Consider the following 19146-nt stretch of genomic DNA (forward strand, 5'->3'; position numbering starts at 1 on the left):
TGGTGCCGAGGGCTAAGCCTTTATCTTTCCATATTTTTTAAGTTTTGAAAGGGCTGCTGTGGACTGTGCTATTCGGGCCAATAGTTCGGGTTTTGTTCCCTCATCTGAGACAATAGCTCCGAGGTATTTGAAGCTGTTAACACTAGTTAGCTTTTCACCTCCAATACTGATGCCTCTTTTAAAGCCCTGATGGCTATTGGTCATAATTTGAAATTTTTCGGCATTTATTTGCATGCCATATGCTGCGGAAGTCTTGTCAATGCGCATCACCAGGTCAGCTAGTTCTTCTTCTGTCCCTGCTAGGCCGTCAATGTCATCTGCGAAGCGCAAGTTAGTAACTCTTCTTCCTCCAATGCTAACAGTACCTTCATAGCCCTCGAGGGCATCTTCCATTATCCTTTCAAGGAAGATATTGAAGAGTGTTGGTGACAGTAGGCAGCCTTGTCTTACTCCAACTGTGGTTTTGAACCAGTCCCCAATATTATTGTTGAAGTACACCGCACTGGTGGCATCCTTGTAGAGGTTCTGGATAACTTTGATTATGTTTTTATTAATGTTGTACTTTTCCATTGTCGCCCAGAGTGCTCCTTGCCATACTCGATCGAAAGCTTTCTTGAAATCAATAAAGACATGGAAAAGATTATTCTCTTGGTGTTGGAGATATTTTTCACAGAGTATTCTGAGGTTTAGGATTTGCTCTGTTGTGCTGCGACCTTGTCTAAAACCTGCTTGTTCCTCTGAAATGATGTTGTCTGCTATCGGTTGATTTTGAGGCAAAGGGGATATATAATATCCTAACACAGCCGGTATCGACCTCGAATGATCAGGGTTGCGTATCCTTGTCTAAGCCACGTACATTTCAATCTGTAGGCTGTATGCCTGTTGGTTAGGAGGACCTATTATTATAGCTTATTATATACCATGTATAGATCTTTTTAGGGCAGAAGTGTAACAGAGACATATAGATGAAATTTAAGGCTTATATTAATTAAAAGTATCGCTAAACAGCTATTTTTTTTTATATAGATGTAATTACCTACACCCAAATCACAATCTGCATTGTAGGCCTATATTTTAAGCTCAGTCCAAAGTAAAAAAAAATGCCTATCGTTTCTTTACTTCGGGATCATCGCGACATAATTGGCCTGAAGAGCGTTTCTTCTGTTATGGTTTTAACAACTTTATCAGGTCCTACATCTTATGTCTTGAAGCTCATTTACAAAACCTTCTAATAATCGGGGAGCACTTAGATCTAGATCTAAACCACAAATCCACAAAGATGTCGATCTAGTCTGAATGGCCCAACTAGAGAATGTACAAAGAAATCTGGCTCAATAACTTCATGACCTTTCACCTTTTTTGAGATTGTAAGGTAGATCTAGATTTTGACATGCAAGGGAAACATTTATTTAATTAAAGAAACAATAATAATTCTGATCTTTTGTAGATCTATATTTATAGCTCTAGATTATAGTCTAGTGTTATAGATTAAACAAAGATCTAGATCTAGTCATTTAGATTAGATTACACAATGATTTGAATGTTTGTTTTGATCAAGAAGTTAGAAACGAGTTTTGAGTCTTGAGTTTAGAATTAGACAGGGCAGGGTCACAGATCAGTCGGAGTCTAGACTCTATTTAGACTTAGATCTAGAATCTAGAATTCTAGAACTCTAGAAATAGATCTATATAGATATAGAATAGATATCTACATCTAGAATAGACTTCTAGATCTAGATATCATTATTAATATTGTCATACAGCATACACTTACAAATCTGGATACTAGACTCTAGAATATTATTATTATTATATTAATATTAGTTTAGTAGATATAGGGACAGGGATAGATCTACTTAGATCTACTAGGCTAGATAATGAATCTTAACTGAGTAGATATCTAGATTACTAAATATAAATTATAATAAATCTAGATCTAAAAATTAATAATTCATTAATTGTCACTAGTGGTACTTTCAACTGAGTAGTAACTCAAATAGTATTAGATCTAGTACTATACTGTACATAGAATCTCTATTAGATAAGGTGATTAATATAAAAAAGGCATAGAATCTACCTTTCCTACATTATAGGTCTATATTTAGTACTATAGCCTACTAATAAATTATAGGTCCTACATACTAAACTAGAATCAATTTAAGTAGCCTTAGTAATAGATATAGATCTATCTGTATATATGATAGTCAAGATCTAAATCTTATATATAGATTTGCTGATCTCTGTGAGTGGCCATTTCATGAAGGGTTTAGCTTGTGCCATCTTATGGCCTTGACCTAAGGGAAGGATTTTATACAGACTAGGAATGAAAGATTAACATTTCACAGACCTCTCTGTCTTGAGGTCCCCCATCAACTAGATAATCTCTTAATCACGTTCGCAGTCTCCCATCAACTAAGTAATCTCTTAATCATGTTCGTGGTCTCCCATCAACTAGATAATATCTAAATCAAGTTCGTGGTCTCCCATCAACTAGGTAATATCTTAATCAAGTTCGTGGTCTCCCATCAACTAGATAATATCTTAATCAAGTTCATTATCTCCCATCAACTAGATAATATCTTAATCAAGTTCGTGGTCTCCCATCAACTAGATAATATCTTAATCAAGTTCATTATCTCCCATCAACTAGATAGTATCTTAAATCAAGTTCGTGGTCTCCCATCAACTAGATAATCTATTAATCACGTTCGTGGTCTCCCATCAACTAGATAATATCTTAATCAAGTTCATGGTCTCCCATCAACTCTAGGTGATTTCCCCCCCCCCCTCCCAATCAACTAGATGATCCTCTCATCACGTCCATGGTTCCCCATCAACTAGATGATCCTCTCATCACGTCCATGGTTCCCTATCAACTAGATGATCCTCTCATCACGTCCATGGTTCCCCATCAACTAGATGATCCTCTCATCATGTCCATGGTTCCCCAACAACTTGATGATCCTTAAGTTTAATCACATTGTTGTGAGGCAGGCTCCTTGAGCCCTGCTAAGTTACCCTTGATTTGAGACTACTGGAGTCTGAGCACAAAAGAGGATATTCCGTTTCCTATGTCAAAAGTACCTCCATTAACCTTGAAAGAGCAATCACTGCAGCACACCCCATGTTGTTATGACTTGTGTGGAAGGTACAGGTTTACCATTTAGCAAACCTTTCTCTGCATACAATTCTTGTGCTGTGGGAGCCCAACAAAGAAAATGTTTCCTTTCCTATCGGCCTATCTGTCTCCCGTAACAGTTGTTTCCATTAGAGTTCCACGTTGAGGCAAGGAATGTGCCCAAGATTTGCTGATCTAGTAGATCCAGTGGCCAATCCACTATTATCAAGTGATATTTTCACAGGGCACTACAATGAGGCTTTAAGACCAGAATATTGAACCACCAGTTAATGGGACCATTGTGGTCCGATTAAACAAAATTGAAATACCTAGATCTATATAAATGTGTTTAAAAGTGTTGACAAATCAAAAAGATTGTGTAGTTTGTTTTCTCATTTTCCAATTTTGTTCTCAGTTTTTCTGAAATTAATATCCTGATTTGAATTTCATTTTATTCTTTTAGTGCTCAACAAAAAATAGACCAAGATGGCGATGCTTCCACGGCTGTCTGCTCTGAAAGCTGCGGGAAGAAGATGTTTTTCATGTAATTCTTCACTTATCTTTATATTTTTCATATTTGACCTAGTGTTTATTTTACTTACTTTGAATGTTCCTTCATAATATATGACAGTCCAGATTGCATACCACATAACTTTGTACAAGTCACAATCATGAATAAAAAGTTGAGTAAATTTCTGCTACAATTAAAGCTAGACTTTTATGTCCAAAACTTTTTTTTTCTATTACATCAACCAGAAAACACTTTCTGATTGGTTAGTTTGTGGCTGCTGTCAGTAAATTTTTCAAAGACTTGCACTTGAACCAATTTACAGATAACATTGTAGCATTATTTTTTTTGTTTCATCTTTGTTGATGGGTGTTTTTGCCAAGCTTGATACTTATTAGCCAGAGTTCTTTTTATTAACCTGAAGAAATAGGCAGCATTTTTTTTTGTTTACAAAAATACAAAAAATGGAATCTGGCTAGAGGTTTGTGTTGCAATTTTGTATAAAGACTACAGTAAATTGCCCATGGGAGAATGTAAAAAACATTAAAATATTAAAAGTAAGTTGTTAGCCTGATTGTATAAAGACTACAGTAAATTGCCCATGGGAGAATGTAAAAAACATTGAAATATTAAAAGTAATGTTGTTAGCCTGATGGATTATTTCTATCTTCTCACTAAACAGGACTTTTTTTTTTGTTTGTTTATACTTAGTCTTAATGTGCTTAATTAGTATGTTGATAGCTTTTAAATTAATTTTGATATTGTCTTGGTTCTTTTTATAGGCACAACTCAAGTTCTTGTAAGTTAAACATTTTAATTTACTTTTATTTTTCTTCTTCTTCTTCATCGTTCTCATTGTTATGTTGGAGTGTTCATATGACTAGACCAATACATGAGATGAACTGCGCAGTGGTTTCTAAATCAGGGAGCTCTCCATAAAGTTTTCTTTCTATTGGGGTGATTTGGGGCCAATGTCTTATATGGGCCTCTTGGTAGAGAGAGCAGTTTTGGAGGACGTGGTCGGCATTTTCTGGTGATACTCCACATGGGCAGATTTCACTGGTTCCAATTTTGAGCTTCCGGAACATGTGTTGTGGCATTCTGTTGTGTCCGGTCCTGAGTCGAAAGATTAGACGTTGGTCTTGTCGGGATAACTTTTATTTAAGGTAAAGTGTCTAGCTTGCACTGTTCTGAACTTACAATCTTAAAAACTTAGATTTTAAATTTTAGACCCTCTTACAAGCTATATTTTCACTTTTTTTTTTTTTGACTTGATTTAAAAAAAAATGGCACATTACCTCAATTTTGTTAAACTAGTTGTTAATATCCAACCTTCAAGAAAAACTAAGCTATCCCAAATCAACCTTTAACCTTTAGCCTTTGAACTGGACACAACAGAGTGAGGTAACACATGTTCCACAAGTGGACAATTGGGACAAGCAAAACAAGGCTTGAATGTCACCAGAGAATGCCAACAATGTCCTCCAAACCTGCGTACTTTATTAGTAGGCCAGAATAATCTACTGGCCTAAAAACACCCCTTTTGAAGAGAGATTGTATGGAGAGCTGCCTGTTCTGGAAATCACTGCGTAGCTCATTTCGGACTAATTATCTAAACCCTTGAACAAGGGAGTGCAGTGGCTGGGCGGTAAAGTGCTTGACTTCCAAACCGAAGTCCGGGGTTCGAATCCTGGTGAAGACTGGGATTTTTAATTTCGGGATCTTCAGGCGCCACTTAAGTCCACCCAGCTTTACCTTTACATCAAATGCCCTATAGACCACAAGGTCTGAAACGGGAACTTTACTTTTTTTTTTTTTTTTTTGAACATAGTAGTTAGATCACCAAAAATTAAAAGTCCTTTAACTCCCTGCAGACGGCTAACAAAGAAATGGTACTCTGGTGTACCATACTTTTGACAACAAATAAAACTATTTAAAAATTATTTTTTTTAAATGAAATATGCTTCCCTATGAAATATAATGAAGATAAAATAGTTTGGTGCAAAAAAAATTTGCAAATTCTATTTATATATTATTTCTCGTTCATTATAAAAACGTAAATACGAGAACGATGGCACAACGCCATTTTGGATTTTAGAAAGCCACACGCTTGTTGACGCTCGCTAAAACTAAGCCGAAAATGGACTCAGATTCGGATTATCAGCCTGAAACTGATGTAGATTCAAGTGATGATGAAGTCTGGGAACTCATTGACTCTTCAGATGATTCAGATGAAGAGAATATTCCTCCCAACAGCACTCTGAATGCGACACAGCCAAACGTGTAAGTAACCATTATTTTTAGACCTAGGCTAGAGCAAGACCGATCGTCTAGATCTAGATCTACTGATCTAGATATCTAAAACGTTTCAATGTGTAATTGAAATTGTTCTGTTCTTTTAATAATTATTAGTTAATCCCATTGTTTTATTTCATAAAAAAATATTTAGTTTGAAAAATATCAAGCCTTCTGATAAGCTCATCTATGCTAGTCATCTTTGTTTACATGATCAGCTGATTCAAGCCTTTGTTACACTTTGTAGCTTGTCAGCTGTTGATATCTAATAATTATACAAATGTAAATAATTTTATATTTAGAAATCTAGTCCTCATGTTTTTTAATTTTGTATTTTCAAAGTACATTTGTCAATTTTTCTCATTTTTTTTTTTTTTTTGTATATCAACAGAAACTATGGCTATGATGTGCTGGACACTATGCCAGAGGCCCCAGCAAGCTTTCTTCCAGAAAGGGTCCCTGGTATACAGCTTGACCAAGTTAGGACACGAGACTCTGCTAAACAATTTTTCAGAGCCATTGACTTTTTTAAACTTTATTTTACAATGGATATTGTTTTGCAAATCTGTCAGTACACCAACACCTATGCAACTGAACATGGACTGCAGAAACCAAGTGTGTTCCAGAGTTGGTATGAACTAAGCCCTGACGAATTCTACAGATTCTGTGGACTTATCATGTATGCTGGCATTGTTCAGGTCCCCAACATTGAGCGATTCTGGTCAACCAAATCTCTATACAATGGACTTTGGGCAAGAGCCTTTATGTCACGTGACAGATTCAAGGCAATAATGTGTTTTATTAAAGTGTCAAATCCACTTACAGAGGATCCCAATGATAAACTCTGTAAAGTGAGAATGTTAACGACATACATTAGAATGAAATGTATAAAGCTTTACCAACCTCATCAAAATGTCTCTATTGATGAAAGAATGGTTCGGAATAAAGGTAAATATGCATTTCGACAATACATTCGAGACAAGCCAACAAAGTGGGGCATGAAACTGTGGATCCTTGCTGATTCTTTAAGTGGGTATACCTATGATTTTGATATATATTTAGGAAAGCAACAGGATAATGGCCCTTTTGGATTAGCTTATGGGGTGGTGATGAAGTTAACTAAATCTATATCTAGGCAAGGGTATAGGCTTTTTTTTGATAACTTTTATACTAGTGTCCAATTATTAAAAGATCTTTGGTTTATAGGGATTGGAGCATGTGGAACTGTTCTTAGGACCAGAAAAGGTTTTCCTAATGCTATAAAAGATGTTAAAAATTTTGAAAAAAAATCTAAAAGGGGAGACATGAGATGGATCAGGGATGGACAGTTATTGACAGTTCAGTGGAGAGACAATAAGACCATATCATTAATGTCGACTATTCATGATGCCAATGACAGTGTAACAGCTAAACGACGGACTAAAACGAATGGACAGTTTGAAAATTTGACTGTGAATCAACCAACTATTGTACATGACTATAATAAATACATGGGGGGTGTTGACAAAAGTGACCAGCTAATTAATAAATATAATGTACTTCGTAAAACAAATAAATATTGGAAGACTATTTTTTTTCATATGTTAGATATAGCTAGGGTTAATTCCTATATTCTTTTTCAAGACTGGAGGGATAAAAATAAAGATGTACCTGAGCTGAATAGACCCACAAGATATGGCCAACTTAATTTTACTGAAGAATTAATTAGAGAGTTAGGAGATATAGGTATTGATGATCCTGTACCAATCGCGTCTAAGCCCTCTGTTCATTTTAAGCATGCAATGGATCCACAGTTTATGGATAAGAGAGGGAACTGTAAATTATGTTACAGTAATGAAAAAATAGTTAGAAGAACTAGTGTTAAATGCAAGGTGTGTGATGTGTTTTTATGTTTTCAAAAAGAAAGAAACTGTTTGTCTCAGTACCACAAATTACTATAAAATCCTGTTTTTTTGTTCTATTTCTCACTGTACTATATAATAAGATGTGTAACTAACAAGTTTTACTCTATTTTTGGATAGTTTATAATATAATTTTGATGTTTAAGTAAATAAAAAATAATAATTTTCTAACTAGTAAAAAATCATGTCGATGTCATCATTTTTCTAGAAAATGATTATTGTTTTCAAAAATTTGTAAAAAATTTATTTGTCAATGAATTAACTTCATTTTTGTCAGTTGTATACAGAATTGAATGTATTTTAATAAAATGTAAATATCATTATCATATATTTATTTATTTATTTTTTGTCTTCTTTGTGAATGTGAATTTTAAAAAAAAATTAATTATTGAAAAAAAATTTATGACATAATTATTTCTTTAAAAAGAAAAAATATATTTTAAAATGATTTCAAACATAGATAAATTGAAAGAGCTTTCAATTTCAAACAAATTGATGTATAACACTCAATATAAAACTGTAATTTAACAAAGTTATGCCCTGCCAAGTAACAGACCCCCAGTCGCTGACAAATTTCTAGAAAAACCTGCAGTCTGTTAAGAGTTAAGTAAATTGTTGTAAATATCTTTTATGCAAAAAAAAAATTTAAAAAATTGACCATCTAAATAAATAGCTAGCAAGAAGCATTTCTTTTGTTTAGGGCACAATAACTCCTTAACCATTCAGTGTCTTGTCTCTATTAGTTCGTAAAACTTTTAAACATTATCTCATTTAAAACCTAATACAGGGTTTTGCATACGGGCAGTCAAGTCACACATTACATTACTCACAAACTTGTTATTGCTGTGTGGAAATTGTTGTTGGTAAATGCATACAGCTTTTAAAATCTTGTTTGAAAACTTAAGTTTATGTACAGACACTGTGTATACTTATTAATACTAATAAAATACTAAGAAAGACACAAACATTTCTTATTCCATATGCTAGTGCCATTTGAGAATAGAATGGGTTGCCTGAATTGGTCAGGAAAACCAATGACTTAGCAGAGTTTAAGTCATTTATCAACATGCTTAACTAGATTGACACATGAAATGCTTAGGAGATAGTGTGAAGTTATGTCTGTAATGGGTTAAATACTTAGTTTAAAAAAATGTATACTTTTGGAACATTATAAGTAGCTGTGGCACACACATATATAACATTTTTAAAACATTCATTTGACTGTTATCAAAAATTATGCCAGCCTAAATGGGTGGCACAATAATGCAATATGAAAAAAGGTTGATTGCCTTAACTTTCTCAGATTGTACTATACTACCATACAGTAGTATGCACTATATAGGATGATTTATCGTTTTAAAATTGGTATATGCTTTTGCACATACTTGATAAACAAAGGTGGAATAAGTTTTCTTTCACAAAACTAACATTGGCTGTTGATTTTTTTCCAAGCATGAAATAAGATTTTTGATAGTGCTTTCTGTAACTAAACCTAACAGATGGATACTCGTAAATAATTAAACACACTTATGATTGAACGCATAAATAATTGTGTTTTTTTCTTAAAGATTCTTTTAAAATGCGCAAATCATTTAATCTTTTTTTTGCCATACTATAAAATGACAACTAACTTGATTCATTGATGTTTGAAATGTTATCCGTCTTTTTTGTTCTCTATAGTCTCAAGAAACTCCAGTGGGCTTTGTGGGTCTTGGAAACATGGGAGGTCATATGGCCAGGAACTTGTTGAAGAAAGGTTACCCAGTCATAGCTTTTGATGTCTCAAAAGACGCCTTGTCAACTTTAAAAAATGATGGTAATAAATTATCTTGTTTCTTTCTGATTTACTATTTGAAACTCTTAAATTTTCTGTTTCAGACTGTTTTTGTTTGTTCAGTTTTACACGTTTGGACATTTCTTCAGAAAGGAAGATAATAACGTCATAGCCTATACCTTCTGCATGACGGTAGAGACTGGTATTAGGCAGGGCTCAATCTTGGGTTCATTGTATCGACAGAATGTATTCTTAAAGATCATTTAAGAAAAGATTTCTTGGAAGAAATCTTATGTGCTACTAATTTGCAATATTTTAGAAAGAGACCTTTGGGGTAGACTTTTTTCTTTTTAATTATTTTTTTTGTAGAAATCAATTTTGAACTAGAACACTTTGTAATCAGTGCACATACACTGAAGAAATGTCTTCATACATAAATGAAAATAAGAGAGCCCTGTGCTCCATGGACTCAGTGCTTCTCTTTGCTTTGCATTTTCCCCTTAAAAGTTCAGTGTACACGCTTTTTTTGCAACATGGACCAGGGGCTTTGACTCTCTTCCTCTTGGGTTCAAACTACAGGCTTCACTTCATTCAAGAAGAACATTAAGACTTACCTGTTCAAAACCTATTTTGATTAGTTTGTCTTTTTAATTTCAGTGTTTATGTTATCATAGTGCCTTGAGCCGAAATTATGTTTAATTTATATTATATTATTATTATTATTATTACTACTACATCAGTAAAATTTCATTCTGTAAGACGTGTCAGGTTTATGCCATATCATTCCATCGATTTTAAAAGTTCCTCAAACCCTTCAATCTCACAATGTCTTTTTCTTTACTTTCCAGGGGCTGTCGTGGCTGAGTCTCCAGCAGAAGTGGCAGCCAATGTTTCTCGTCTTGTGTCCATGTTGCCAGCTAGTGCTGAAGTACAAGAGGTCTACGGTGGAAAGAAAGGCATTCTGAGGTCTGTGGTTTTTTTATGGTATACTTATCTCCATTAAAGAGAGCTGTTTCCATGCATTGATTTCAAACTTTTGACTCCTGTCTTTCAGAATCCTTTAAACAATGGATTTAACAGTTATAAGTGAAAAGATAACCAAATACATTCATTATTAGCCAAATACATAATAGGCCTATATGAACCAAGCACATAATAGGCCTATATGAACCAAGCACATAATAGGCCTATATGAACCAAGCATATAATAGGCCTATATGAATCAAGCAAATAATAGGCCTCTATGAACCAAGCACATAATAGGCCTATATGAACCAAGCACATAATATGCCTATATGAATCAAGTTCATAATATGCCTATATGAATCAAGCACATGATAGGCCTATATGAATGAAGCACAGAATAAATGATAACTCCCAACCAGCAGATGTCATGTTACTTTGAGACATAAAAAGTCTAATTATGTGAACAACGCAAATCTAAAAAAATTGTGACATTCCAAATGTAAATTAGAAATTGTGACCTTAAAATACCAGTGTGAGAATATTCCATCCCATGATCAGATAGAGGGAATCCCCAGGCTAGAAAAACAAAACAATAGCAGAAGTTAATGTAAACAAAACAATCTCTCTCCTGTTAACCATTCAGCTCATTACATCAATGTCACCTACCATTCTCTTTTGAAGGAACGTCTGTAATTTATAAGATTATCAGGATTACTTGAAGAAACTTTCTAACTGTACGCCAAGTTAGTAACTTAACTTTTTAAAGATTGATAGCGAATGTCCAATAAGTTTAATAATAACAAAGTGAACCATCAAATGTCGTCAAGCTAAATCTTCATAAAAAGCTACCTCTCTCTAAAGCCGTCAGAAGTAGTCTGTTAAAGTTTTGCTACTCTTCCAAAAAATTCTATTCTTGTTTTTGCATCATTGTTTCCAAGTCAAAACTTCCCCAAATTACGAAACAAATAAAAAAATCCTAATCCTGCCATATCATTAGTAATAGTATCTTGAAACAATGTGAACTCTTGTTTACAGCACTGTCAAAAAGGGAACGTTGTTGTTAGACAGCAGTACCATTGACCCCTCGGTGTCACAGCAAGTGGCAGCTCTAGCAGAGAAACAAGGAGCTACATTCATGGACTCTCCAGTTTCTGGAGGTAATGTTATTACTATCAAATTTATATATGAGATATATAATGTTGTGGGCTAATCTAATCTGACTTTGACTATGTATCAATTATTACTTAACATTAGCCACAGAACATTACAAGTTGAATATAGTTGATAACAACATTCAGTTCTATAAAATGAGACTTTATTAACCACTGGGAAATCCGTCCAGTCTTTCTAAAACGTCGCTATATCTAATTACTATTCAATTACTATTCAAAACACAACCTACTTCTAACATAACGCCTTGTTGGTCCCTTGTTCGCCTAAGTCTACCACGTCATTAGTCTGTCTTACTACGTCATTACTTTTACCGCCGCTAAAACTATACACAATATATTTATCTAACAAAACTAACCTACTCTCTAAACTAGTACATTACAATTATTTCACCAAAAACAAAAGAGAAATCTTCAAATGCCTGCAAATATTTGCTTGAGCTAAGCATTGTGGGTAGAAATGAATACTTGTACCAGCTAAAGTCATATTGATAATTTCTTTTTAGAATCAGTTTGAATTGTATCAATATTGTTGTAAATCTAAGGCAGGCAACTCAACAAAGTTTTACAGTAAATAAATACGTTTGTTTATTTACCAGGACAAACACATAACAGCCTTCTGCATTCCAAGTGTCTTGTTACTTATTATACCAGTCGTTTCACCAGGTCCTCACTACAGTCTTCAGGAAGCACAAAAGATGGCTCCTTAGTTTCCAACAATCCAGACTCTTCACAATCACCTGATACACTGTTCTTTCCTCTATCCTAACATCTTCCTGTTCTTGTTCAGTAATGCGCTCGAAGGCTCCACAAGCACTGGTGCAAGGCAGGGTTACAACGATATGTACGTTTAATTAAACAATTTACAAGAAAAACAAGGACTCTGCATTAAAAAATTATATTTTTTTTATTATTATTGCTTTTTTTGTACATCTTATCATTGTGTTCTGGTCTTATTTCTCTTGTGGTCGTATGAAAGGAGGGGATATCCTTGTTGCCTTTAAGGGCTAAAACAGAACACGGCTCAGCTGAATTCAGATTTTGAATGGAATTCATAGCCTACAACAGGATTTGAACTCACGCTCTCTCATCTTATAAAGACACAAGGTTATTGTGTAACTTGTTGAAATGCTCATCTTCCAGTATTTATGTATCTGTCATATATTTGGTAACCTCCCTTGCTTTACAAGTTGTCAAACTGAATGTTTGCCATTGCTGAGCTCATGTCACCCAGTGGCCAAGTTTGAGGAGGTCTAAATTATGGAGCAAAATAACCTCCCCTACCTAATGTCCAGTACTAGTCAGAGATGGTGGATTCACAGATACTCTGAATGTGGAATTCAAAATCTCGTCTATTCCTGGGGATTTAGGCAAAAGATAGAAAGCTGACCAGCTTTGAGTTGTTAGATTTGTTGGGTTGTGGAGGAGAATCTTTCCATGTTCAAGTTTATCTCTAAAACTTCCTGCATTTATAATGCCTTAGCTTGAACTCTTTCTAAGATACATGAACTTTCAAAGATTGTTGACTTGTATCAAACCAAGAGTTCAGGTATAAAGTGTAACCATTTGTGGGTCATTGCACTAGCCACACAGGTTTCAATGTGTGCTGATTCAAACTTAATCTTTTCTTCCTTGCATATGAATTGATCAGGAGGCGCAGTGTCTGAGTGGTAAATCACTTGTCTTCCAACAGGGTCCTGGGCTCAAATCCTGGTGAAGAGTGGGATTTTAAATTTCGGGATCTTAAGGGCATCTCAGAGTCCACCCAGCTCTAATGGGTACCTGATATTAGTTGGGGAAAAGTAAAGGCTGTTGGTTGTTGTGCTGGCAACATGAATGACACCCTATTAACTGTAGACCACAGAAATGAATGACCTTTACATCATATGCCCTATAGATCACAAAGTCTGAAAGGGAAACTTAAACTTGTATACATTGATCAGGTATAAATATATTTTTTTAACTTATTAATGTGATCCAAATCATTTTGTACAAATTAGGTGTGAATGCTGCTCGAGATGGAATTCTTACATTTATGGTTGGTGGACCAGAAGCCAGTTTTGCCCAGGCCAAGGCTCTTTTGGATAACATGGGCAAAAATGTTGTATATTGTGGACCTGTAGGCACTGGGCAGGTTAGATGGGCTTTTTACAAATCTAGATAGAAATATTTTAAAATCTGTTGTTTTTTTATTATATCAAACCTTGGTTTTAAAACTAAGAATTTTTTTTAATTAACTTAAGACTAGAGCCTAGAGAATATTCAGCTGCTCTTTTAAAATTGACTTAATCCAAGAAAGTTAACTCTAAACTCATTTTCTATATTTCTGCTTTTAATTTTTCATTCAGTTTCAAATTTTTAAAGTAGTAATTTAAATTAGAAATGAACTAGACTGCATCACCTGTCAACTCATTATAAGTATTAAGTTTAGCTATTACAGCTGAGTTTATTATATCCAATGATATGTCCACCTAAGATTTTGGGGCTTAAATATTAATGTAGAAAAAAAATTGTCTATATTTCAGGCAGCAAAGATTTGTAATAATATGTTGTTAGCTATTTCTATGATTGGTACATCAGAAACTATGAATCTCGGTATAAGGTAAATATGTTACTTTCATTTTGAGTTACAAACTTTTAGTGCGTGTTGATAATGTTTACATCCAATTGAAAAATAAATTATGAATTCAATTTTTTGGGCTCTTTTTTTTTTTTTTTAAATAACGAAGAATTTTTTTGTTCTTAAGTCTAAAGGTTCAGAAAGGTGGACAACACATTTCACCACAACCATGATAGTTAATGTTGTTTTTTTTGTTGGCCTGGTAGTGGGGATGCTTGAATCAGGAACTTTACTGCTCCCATGTCATTTAGTAGCCTCAGCTACACTGAGGATCGACCTCTTCTATTTTTTTTTTTTTTTTTAGGACTTACCTTTTTCCTTCTGGCATCCATTCAAATGCCTTGCAAAATTGTTAGTTAATTTGTGCAAGATATCTCCTATCCAGCTCCATTTATTACTTTTGAATGTCTTTGACTCTGGGTCTCTGCCTGGTTCTCTCCCACAAGTTGACAGTTGAAATCTGTTTTTGTCACTTACTTTCCAGCATCGTGGCGTAAGCAGCTGTTGGACATGGCCTGAATTCTTTTCTCATAAATCTAGTTGAAGTTCATGTGAATGAGATTTTTAAAATGAACTGTTGCAATTTTGTTTCTATATTCTAGGCTTGGACTTGACCCCAAACTGCTGGCCAAAATTTTGAACATGAGTTCTGGTCGGTGTTGGTCCAGTGAAGTGTATAACCCAGTGCCTGGTGTTGTCCCTGGAGTTCCATCCAGCAATGATTACAAGGGAGGATTTGGTTCAGCTCTTATGGCTAAGGTACTGTAACATTAAATTTGGCTTAGCAGTACTGTAACATTATGTTTGGTTCAGCTCTTATGGCTTAGGTACTGTAACATTATGTTTGGTTCAGCTCTTATGGCTAAGGTACTGTAACATTACATATGCAGCACTTGCACTGGGATACCCACACATGCCCCACACATACACCCACACATACTGCTTAGTTTTCTTAGCACCATTACATTGGAAGCACCCACACATATACACACATAGCCACACATATACACCAACATATACTGATAAGTTTTGTGTTTTCAAAAAAGCCTTATCACTGTTTTACCATCTGCCACATTTTAAGTTTCAACGTCACTGTCTGGTTCGGCAATGTGAACAGAATGAATTCCTAAATGCTACTAGACAGATTATTGGCTACAAACAAATCCCACTTGGACAAGTATTTGAAAATACCTAGGGTGTTATAATAAATGAAAAACTGTCATGGAATCCCCATATTGATGAAACTATAAAAAAAATCAAACAAAGCATTAGGGTTTATTAAAAGAAATTTGTATAAATCAAATAAGAACATAAAACTAAAATGTTATTTAATCTTGGTTAGGCCAATAATAGAATATGCATCCTCCACTAAATTTAGAAAGCCTTCAGGATAGAAGACTCTAAAGTTAAGTAGCAATTGCACATAAAATACTGAACCATAATTTTGGCATCCAAGTACAATTAGTAACTATCCTTTATAGAAATACTTGACAGATACGGTATAGTAATAAATTAGTAACTGGTAACACTTTATAATAACTGCACTCCAATCACTAAGGGACTTAATCCAAGATTTCAAAACTATTTTTTTACCTTTTTTTTTACTATCCCTTAGTCTGTTGCACCGTTGGGGCACCACGCAAGACTCGTCAACCATCTTTCTCCATTCCTCTCTGTCTTTTGCCTTGGTTAGAACCTCTTTCAATGGCATGCCCGTCCAATCTTTAATGTTGTCCTCCCATCGCTTTCTCTGTCTGCCTCTTCTTCTTTTTCCTGGTACTGTTCCCTGAAGGAAGGTCTTTGCGAGCCCAGAAAACTATGCAGTCACAATAAAACCCAGATTATTTCCTTATTTTCTTTTCTTCTTATTTCCTGTTGTTTTCGCAACACATTCAAATCAACATCTTTATTTCATTTCAGGACCTTGGCTTGGCTCAGAATGCTGCTACTAACACTAAGAGCCCCACTCCTCTCGGCTCCTTGGCTCATCAGATCTACCGAACCATGTGTAACCAAGGTTACAGCGGAAAAGACTTCTCTTCAGCCTTTCTCTTTTTACAAGAACAGGACAAGAAAAAATAGATTTAGTTAGCTCTAGGGACTCTGTTTCTTCTTGGCTCCATTTTGTTGGAGAGTATTTTTAGTGTGAGTTGCTTTCAGGCAAAGTTTGGTTTGAGATTATTAATCAGATTATAGTGTAACTTTTTCCCATCACTATTGGAAACTTTATTATAACATTGGGCATTGCAATGCAATTGTTATTAGAATTTTAATAAAATTTGTGTCAAGTGTTTTCTAGAGTTACAGTGGTTTAGCTTATTTATCAATAATCTGCATAACTGTACACGAATTTATATAAAATAGGCTTTACTTATTGTTGGCATTTTCTTGTGGTGACAGATCGTTATACAGTGTTCAATGTAAATTTGTTTAATTTGTGGGTTGTGTTTAAATGTAATATTGAAACAGTTTCTATTTTTTTTAATTGTTTATGCTCAAGTTACATACAAACTACATTTTTTTGAGAAATACTGTACATTTAATAAAGCTATGAGGATAAAAATGGTTTATGTTATTTGTTTTATGTTGGAAATACTTTTGTGGAATTGTTTCATAACATTATTTAAGACCTTAAAAAAAACAACACATTTCACACACAATTGTAATTGCACAAACACACAACTACAGAATGACCAAACTGAAACACACAATGCTGAGGACAAACTTCACATAAACAAAACACAAGACATAGTATTACTTCATTCAATGTGAGACCAACAGGGGGGCACCCCTACCATGTCACAGTGACATTAAAAGTGCATGTATACTTACTAGCATTATAAGATGATCTATAACATCCATAGAGTTGGAAATAAGTTTGATGGCCTCATTAATAAAAAAATAATTTTTTTTTAACCAGTTGATCAGTTTTCTTTGCACTACTCCTGTCCTCACTAGCACTACTCCTGTCCTCACTAGCACTCCTGTCCTCACTAGCTCTACTCCTGTCCTCACTAGCACTACTCCTGTCCTCACTAGCACTACTCCTGTCCTCACTAGCACTACTCCTGTCCTCACTAGCACTACTCCTGTCCTCACTCTATAGATCTGTAAGTTAATGCAAAGAATAATTCAAATCCCTTATTTTAATATTGTCTTTTACATTGTTTGAGCTTGCATCATAAGCCTTTTTTTTAATACTGCTGAAATAATGTTTAAAATCCTGCACTTTCTTCCTGTAAATTAGTGCATTATTTACCATGTTTTAATAACTCTGACAATCCACTAAATAAACAATCAATTTCAATTCTCTCATAATGATACCATTTCTGGTAATCTGAATGTCTCGTTGGACTTTACTCTTATGATTTTAAATAACTGGGTTACTAAAATACATGTTTTTGTTTTGCTTAGAGTCACCTTGTTACAAAAACTGTCCTGAAATAGCTTTTTTAGCTTTACCTTATATAAATGAATTCTGCATTGAAAAATATGTTGTATTTGTGGAAGTCAGAATGCATCTTGTCCATGTTTGGCATTATTCAGACTTGTAATATAAACAAAGCACAATCAATAGCATATTATTATTGCTCTAAAAAAAATAGGATAATATTGTTTCATCTTCTGGTTTGAGCTGATGTCTAGACTTGATACTGTTACAGAATGTTGATAGAGTTCAAAGTACGAGTGATGGATCTAAGAGGGTTGAATCTCCAATGAGTTCTGATGTCCAACTATGTATCAATTATTATCTTCATGATAACTTGTAGATTGTGTTTACTTACATAAAGTATTATGATTGTGCTTACACAAGGTGTGATCTAAATAGTGCAGGTGTGTTATTAAAAAGTAAGACCTATCTAATCATGCTTGTGGTGGTTGTAAGTCAAACCATTTTACATCGTTTTATTTGTGGTTCTGAAATCCTGTCTTTTTAGGTAGAAATTTGTTGATTGTTAGACCTTGGTAAGGTGAATGGGATGTCCTTTTATTTCAATGAAGTGTTTTCTGGGTTGACTGAAGATTTAAAACTTGAGAAAGTCTAAGACTAAGAAGTACTTGGGCAGCATTAAATGTAAGTCTATAGTCAACTTAGTTACAACTGTTTATTGTGGTATATTTGATTTGAGAGTTTACAAATTGTGTACAAGAAATAAATACATTTAAATAAAATCAGTTTTATTATTTTTTACTTTTTATTTATTTTTTCTTTGTATGTATATATATATATTTAATAACTGAGTGGCCCAGACTTGCTGAATCTGTCTCCTCGTGTCTTGGAAGCCAAATGTTCTTCACCTGTGTCTTAGCTTGTGTGCATAATGCACAACAGCAGAGCTTTTACTAGGAATCAGAGCATCGCGAGATGTCACCCTAATGTTTGATGATGAAGATAATGATTCTGGTCAAAATTAGAGCAGCAACCAAGTTTCTGGGTTGTTGTTTTTTTGATGGATTGAGTCAACAGTATGCAACGTCAGACCTTCATCTTATCCTCATCTCCAGAACATGCCATGTAAGGAACTGCTCAATACTGTGAAGAGACATATAAGTTGTTCTTCAAAGTACAGTGGAGAGAGCAAGAAGAATAGGTCGTCCAAAGAAAAGCTGACTGGGCAATGTACAAGAATGGTCCGGTTTCTCTCTTGATATCCTGCTAAGCACATCTGCAGGCGGAAAAAGTGGATGGATTTGGTTACACGAGCTGTCACAGCACTTCTATGACGAAAGCCAAAAGATAGATAATGATGTGACTTTGAGATTTTAACTCACTGATTGACACATGAAATGCGTAT

At 34.5% G+C, this 19146-nt stretch overlaps 2 protein-coding genes across 3 annotated transcripts; both read left to right on the forward strand.

Annotated features, from left to right (window-relative positions):
* Window positions 1–1249: 1249 nt before the first annotated feature.
* Window positions 1250–18537, forward strand: LOC106054950 (3-hydroxyisobutyrate dehydrogenase, mitochondrial-like). Of its 2 annotated transcripts, none has more exons than XM_013211037.2 (10): window positions 1250–1372; window positions 3581–3661; window positions 4408–4424; window positions 9502–9637; window positions 10444–10561; window positions 11597–11718; window positions 13731–13864; window positions 14256–14332; window positions 14953–15109; window positions 16271–18537. In XM_013211037.2, exons 2-10 carry the CDS (start codon window positions 3604–3606, stop codon window positions 16430–16432), a joined length of 981 nt encoding a protein of 326 aa, XP_013066491.1. In that variant the 5' UTR covers window positions 1250–1372; window positions 3581–3603; the 3' UTR covers window positions 16433–18537. The 2 variants fall into 2 exon arrangements, with proteins under 2 accessions (XP_013066491.1, XP_055859893.1); XM_056003918.1 differs by lacking the exon at window positions 1250–1372 and adding an exon at window positions 1883–2045.
* LOC129921667 (piggyBac transposable element-derived protein 4-like) lies at window positions 5766–7936 on the forward strand. The gene is made up of 2 exons (XM_056003917.1): window positions 5766–5908; window positions 6312–7936. The coding sequence occupies exons 1-2, from the start codon at window positions 5766–5768 to the stop codon at window positions 7858–7860; spliced, it is 1692 nt and encodes a 563-aa protein (XP_055859892.1). The 3' UTR covers window positions 7861–7936.
* Window positions 18538–19146: the final 609 nt, after the last annotated feature.

Source organism: Biomphalaria glabrata, chromosome 11, assembly GCF_947242115.1.
Source record: "Biomphalaria glabrata chromosome 11, xgBioGlab47.1, whole genome shotgun sequence".
Classification (NCBI taxonomy): Eukaryota; Metazoa; Mollusca; class Gastropoda; family Planorbidae; genus Biomphalaria; species Biomphalaria glabrata.

Coding starts and splice junctions, on each gene's coding strand:
- LOC106054950 (XM_013211037.2), top strand. CDS start 3,604: ATGGCGATGCTTCCACGGCTGTCTGCTCTGAAAGCTGCGGGAAGAAGA. Junction 11,719..13,730: donor GGACTCTCCAGTTTCTGGAG/GTAATGTTATTA, acceptor TGTACAAATTAG/GTGTGAATGCTGCTCGAGAT. Junction 14,333..14,952: donor ACTATGAATCTCGGTATAAG/GTAAATATGTTA, acceptor TCTATATTCTAG/GCTTGGACTTGACCCCAAAC.
- LOC129921667 (XM_056003917.1), top strand. CDS start 5,766: ATGGACTCAGATTCGGATTATCAGCCTGAAACTGATGTAGATTCAAGT. Junction 5,909..6,311: donor AATGCGACACAGCCAAACGT/GTAAGTAACCAT, acceptor GTATATCAACAG/AAACTATGGCTATGATGTGC.